We start from the raw sequence: 6,358 nt of genomic DNA, 5'->3' as shown, positions 1-6,358 counted from the left end.
TGCTCACAAGGAAAAATGCTGACACTTTTTCTCAACAGCAATTTTGGAAACAAATCAAGCTCGGCAAGAAAATTTCATATTATGTTCGTTCATTTGATCTTAAATCCTGCTTCTCAAAAAAAAAAAAAAAAAAACATGGTGCATTTGATGTAACAGTATAATATGCCATTGTTTATTAAATAGCTTGGTTGTTTATAAATTTTCTAGTGCTATTTATTCCAGTCTTTTTTTTTTGAAATATCATTAAAACTTCTGTAACTAAAGTTAATATTATTAAGTATTTAATTTGTTGTTATTTATAATGGCATTTGCCCTGGACAAGCTCGCTGACTAAGACAGCGATTTTATGCCAAGGGAGCGTCTCTTGTTTTTAGAAGCTCCAACTAGGACCAAGAGTATGTCTTAGCTACTCACGTATCACATTCGCTTGCACAACCCTTTTTACAGGGGGGGGGGGCACATTCACACATTTCACAGATAGAACAAATGAACAATCATGCCCAAACCGGGACTCGAACCCAGGACGCCCAGGTAACGGGGAAGACGCGCTACCCCTATGCCAAGACGCCGGCATTTAAAGATTTATATAATATTTTATGTCATGCGAAGTAAAAAAGTTAATAGAATCTGCTTATCTGTAGGTACATAATCAATTTCGAGTTCACCTTTACAGAATTAAGGATATAAAAAACATTGCCAACTAGTGCTGCAATCTGATTCATCATAATCAAATGCAATTGAGAAATTCACCTTTATTTTAAACATTTCATCTAAGCTTAGAAATACTTTCATACAAATTTTATGTGTCCTTCAATACCGTTTTATATTCTTGATACTTCTAGTACTACACACTAATGAAGGTTCAAAAATAATTTTTTGAGCACAAATGGATTTATGCAGTTATTTAACACAAAATGAGGTTACCAGTAAAAATTTAAAAAAACACAATATAAAAAAAAATGCCACACTTTCAGACTCGGAAGTGGTCATTTTTAATTCTAAAAGCGCAATTCTAAAATAGTCATAAAATTTTAAAAACACAAACGAATTTAATCTTTTTTATAATTTTTTTTTTCATAAAATTTTAGGAAGCTGTCTTGCCTCGACTTAATTTTGTATCTAAAATTACAAAATATAGGGGATTTCTGCATGCGTATAAACAGATAAATACATGCATCATCAATATAAAAAGAAACCATGCACTTTAGTTTCAAGTCATTGACTTAAAAAGTTCTGTAAGACTTTTCTGATGATTCAGATACTTGATTTGTAGCGCCAACCATCAAATTAGAAGGCCTCTCATGAGATCTTTGACTCTCTCCACGATAAAGCAGTGGAGTGCCTTGCTGCACCTGGCCACTTTGTTCTTTATTTGACATTGAGTCAGAACCCATTTCATTATGTTCTTCAGATAAAGGACTTAAATTGCATGAACTTTGGGAGGCAGTTTCTGGAATACTTCGTGTGTCGCTTTGCTGACTGTAGTCGGAATCCTGCGCGGAAGATAAAGACCCTTGGTGTGCTCTGAGAGATAGTGTTCTTTGTATGGGCGTTATACTTGCCATTGATTGTCGTTCGAAAGCTATAATCGCTTCTTGTGTAGGAGCGTGGTCAGATCTTGTTGTTCTAGCACAACAAACCTCCAGTCTTCTCCAGCAGTACTCTGCTAAATTCCAAAAAGCATGCAGCATATTCTAAAGTAAGAAATACATTAAAAAAATTTGTTAATGTACTCATAGCTGATTTCAAATTTCAAAAACAGATTAAAGATACCACAATAAAATGCTTAATGTATGTGTTTACGTCCAAGATAGATTTTTAGAAAAACGTATTAAAATAGTATTTTTAATATATGTATTAAAAAGATTAAAACATCCATCTATGAAACCAATATACATCAGTTAAAAGACAATTTAAAAAAAAAAATCGAAAAAAGTCTTTTTGAGGGGGGGTTGTTTAGAAGTCGAAGAATTTGTTTAATATTTTACAGATAACTTATTATATTATCTAGTTCCTAAACTAAAAATGTAATTATATTTCTATTCATTCTTTAAATATACGGTTCGACTGATAAACACGAAATTTCCAATTACTTACACATTGTGAAGAATTAATAAAATATTTCTGAATGAATAAATTACTTATTCTCTAATTCAAGAACTGTAGAACATATCAAGAAATTATTATACCAAATCTGAACAAAAAATATGCATCAGTTTTTAATTTATGAGATTTTTTGCAAGAAAATTCCATGAAAGATTAGAATGTGAGGAAATAACATCTAAATATTTAAGATATTAAAAATGTAAATGCAAATATAAAAATCAGTGTAACTTTCCAAAAAAAATGGACTTGGGAACAAAACTAACGTTTTATAAAAAAAACCTGTTGAAAAATTAAAAATATTAGATATAAAAATATTCATATGTTCGAAAAAAAAAAACGACTTTTCAAAGTAGCCACCTACCTTAAAATTATGTATCGGATCTTTTAATGCAATAGTTTTTTTTAATAGTATATTTAAGCAATGCACGGTTTGAAACAATTTTTTTCAACTATTTGTTCCTTTAAATCATCGTTTGAATACATCGAGATTGAGTCGAAAATATTTTTCTGAAATCTGCCAGAATATACATATTCTATTCATTTATTTCAATAATTCAATACTCATTGGGTTCTTTCAATTCCAATACCCATTTCATATAACTTTAGCAGTTTTTATTTCAAGAATATTAAAAGAAAGGATTCAAGATTGATAGCTCCAGCATTGTTTCGTGCCATTAAGATTGCTGCTTAAGATTTTATTTCAAAATTTGATTGTTATTCTCATTTTCAAATTAAATAATTTTTGGATGCATTCATTTTGCAATTTCATAGATGCTAAGTTTCCATTTTCTGGGTATACGAAACTTCATCTTGAAAATATGCATAAATTTAATGCCATTTGAAACATTTCTAGAAATACAATTGCATGAAACACAAGCTCAAATTAATAATTCATAGATTCATGTTTTATCCTAGATGAGAGGCCAAGCTAATCAATGACATTAATAGTAAAAACTCTTTCAATATTTTCTATTTAAAATATTTTATCATATCTACTTTTAAATTAACATTTATTTTATTTTAAAGGAAAAATTATCCAAAATTATGTAAGCAAGCCAAAAATGAAAAAATTTAAGGCACCAGTGAAACCTCAAATAAGATGGAAATTTAATCAAGTTCATTAAATACATAATTTCAGTGAATAATTAAAATCTTATAACATTCATTACAATTTATTGTATTCAGGCCTTTAATTTTATACTTTTTTCGTTTCATTTTTTTAACGAAAGTTTTAACAAGCTTATAAAACTTCAAAAAATCATTATTTAACTTTCATTTAATATATTTCGTAATTTGTTATATAAAATATTGAATTATACCCAAAATTCACTTTTAAGCGTTGCTACTCTCACAGGTTAAAGCTTAAATTAATTGATTGACTGAACTTACATTCTGAAGTATTAAAATATTTTATGGTCTTAACATATAAAGAGGCTAGGGGCTAATACATTTGGAATAGAAAATTGCAAAATTTACATCTTTACAAGAATGAAACAAATCAAGATAAACAAAAGGGTGTGAAAATGACAATCTAAAGAGGAAATTATAATCTTACTAAAGGATTCAACACGGTGGACCAGCTGCAATCCATCTCGACAAGTATTACTATCAGAAAATACGAAAAACAAAACTATATTTGTATTACAAGTTAGCTTATTTTATAACTTTATGTGATTAGTTGTAAAATGCTGATTACAGTTACAGTGAATTAATAAAATAGAGCACTAATGCATCTAAAACTGAATAACAAAGAATTGACAAACAAAAATAAGAAATCTCGTTTCGTCCATATTTATTATTGTTCAAATGATTAGTTCTATTTTTCTCATGGCATTTGTAGATCAATATATATATATATATATATATATATATATATATATATATATATATATATATATATTGCATTGACAAATAATTCTTTAATCTATCCTGAATTTTACAAAATCCATAGAGGAATAAGAAAGGAAAAGAAAGTTAGAAACAAAGAGGGAAATGTAGCAAAAAATTACCAACTTCCTCGGAAGAAATTGTCACATCGTATTTGGATTCGAATACAGCTGAAACAAATTATGGCATATCTTTATATCCTCCATGTTAAGCAGCGTTCACATGAGGCCATCTACTGTGCAATAGAAGACCACGCCTACCTTTTTCCTATAGTCCCCATGGGATCACGTGGTTCTCTTGAGGTAGGCGTGACCTTATATTGCGCATTATAGTTGGCCTCGTGTAAATGCTGCTTCAAACTATGTCTACACGGCGACAGTTGCTGACATAATATAAAATCATGTGATTCCGTCAAGATTCTACGATTCCTCAAAACACATAAATGTTGTTGTAACTTATCGACAACATTAACTCTTGTTACAACTAATGGCTGCTCCAATGTGAACACGAATTTATTTAACATCTTTTGAGGAAGCGATTAGTCATATTCGTTAATCGAATTACAGAATTTGTTAGAAATAAATATTTTCTGAAGTTAAAAAGATTTAATTATAAAAAATTAGCCATTAATTTAAAAGGCAAAAACTCTTAGAGAAGTTTATGTATCTCAGGTGTCTGATATGAATGGAAATAACAATAAAATTTTAAAATTAAATATGGCATCTATTTAAAGAAATAATAAATTATCTGTTCAAGGAGTTAAAGACATCCATGTAGAACAAAGAGTTTTAAATTACAAACCACAGTTGTGTAAAAATTTATCCGATCACAGAAAAGTAATGAAGAATTCAAAAATATTGAAGAAACCCGAATTAATACAAGAAATTTAAACCGTGTTCGTCATATTTAATTTGATTTCTTCCTAAGCATTGGAGCAATGAAATAGGAGTATAATATTCATTACACATTTCAAATGTTTAGTCTGTAAATACTGATGTAATGCAAACTAAGCTCACTGTAATGCAAATTTTTAGTTTAATTTAATTAAATAAGCATCGCATTTTGATATAATACGAGAGTTACTGCTGGATGGATCACTTAATTTTGAACCATGATTAAATAATAGAGACCTCACTTACGATTTGTAACCCAGGTCAAATCATGAACTTACTCTCAGCACATCTCAGCTTAAAGTTTTTGGGGAAGTCGAGTCTCCGGATCATGTATTTTCGTACCCTAAACAAGTCCAGTAATCTCTCGGCTTCGGAGATGGAGGTTTCAGGTTCGAGGCCCGATTCCACTGAAGAACTGTCATGTAAGCTGGTCTGGTGCCATCGGGACCAAATGATGTCCTCCAGCTGGTGTAGTGTGAAAGCTTGGAAAGAGGAGTGCCAGCTCAGGTGCTGTCCTCGTCATCTGATCGCGGACCGAGGTCTGTCCCAAAATGACCCTAATGTTGCTTTAAAACGGGATGTTAATATAACTAAATTAAACTCGATCCCTAAGTAATGCTACAGTGGCTTTGTGGTATCACCCCGGATTTAGAAACAAGAGAATTCCAGGTGTGAAACTAGAGCCTATTGTTAAATGACGAAACATCTTTCCTTTGATAAAGCTTGGAAATTTTGAATGAGAGGTATTACAGAAAAATTGTTCGGGCTTTCTGATCACAGATGAAAAAATAGTCAACTTCTTATTCCAAAACTTGCTAATCTGATTATTACACTTCATTGGGATTTTAAAAACAAAACTTAACGACCAAACTACTAAGGATAGAAATTTACAAATTATACCTGTTAGATGATTTTTTTTTTTTTTTTTGCATTATTGCTGATATTTGCAATGTCAGTCGAGGAAACATCGGGGGGGGGGTTGTGATTTATGGCATTTTACAAGCACCACTGACAGTTATCTGTCAGCGATTTAAGCCGAGTGAACGTCTCTTGTTTTTTGAGCAGCGTCAACTCCGACCAAGAGTGCGACTTAGTTACTTCATGCTTCACATTCGCTTGCACAACCCCTTTTTACAGGGGGGCAATTCACACACCTCACAGATAGAGCACAGAAGAAGAACAACCATGCCCAAACCGGGACTCAAATCACGGGGAAGCCGCTCTACCCCTATGCCAGGGCGCCGGCTGGATTTTTTTTTATATATATATATGATATAGAAGATGAAATTCGTATCTAATAACTTCGTTGTGTGTTTACGAATTGTGATTTTTATCCTACAGTGCATCGTGTAGCCATTTGGCTACAACTTTTTATTTCCGTTTATAAGTTTCACATGACTGTTCCAAAGAGCAACAATGAGTGATTGGAAATACATTTTTAATAAATATTTGTAGAAAAGATCGATATATGG

The 6,358-nt window shown here is 31.2% G+C and overlaps 1 protein-coding gene across 1 annotated transcript; it reads right to left on the bottom strand.

The window, feature by feature from the left end:
• Positions 1 to 209: 209 nt before the first annotated feature.
• On the bottom strand, positions 210 to 3,765 carry LOC129976194 (uncharacterized). Its single transcript, XM_056089641.1, has 2 exons — positions 3,662 to 3,765; positions 210 to 1,694 (listed from the first exon to the last, which is right to left on the bottom strand). Exons 1-2 carry the CDS (start codon positions 3,695 to 3,697, stop codon positions 1,224 to 1,226), a joined length of 507 nt encoding a protein of 168 aa, XP_055945616.1. The 5' UTR covers positions 3,698 to 3,765; the 3' UTR covers positions 210 to 1,223.
• Positions 3,766 to 6,358: the final 2,593 nt, after the last annotated feature.

The sequence above is a fragment of the Argiope bruennichi genome, chromosome 7 (assembly GCF_947563725.1).
Source record: "Argiope bruennichi chromosome 7, qqArgBrue1.1, whole genome shotgun sequence".
Classification (NCBI taxonomy): Eukaryota; Metazoa; Arthropoda; class Arachnida; order Araneae; family Araneidae; genus Argiope; species Argiope bruennichi.
Note: the sequence above shows the minus strand (reverse complement) of the source record. Positions and strands in the feature narration are given on the sequence as shown.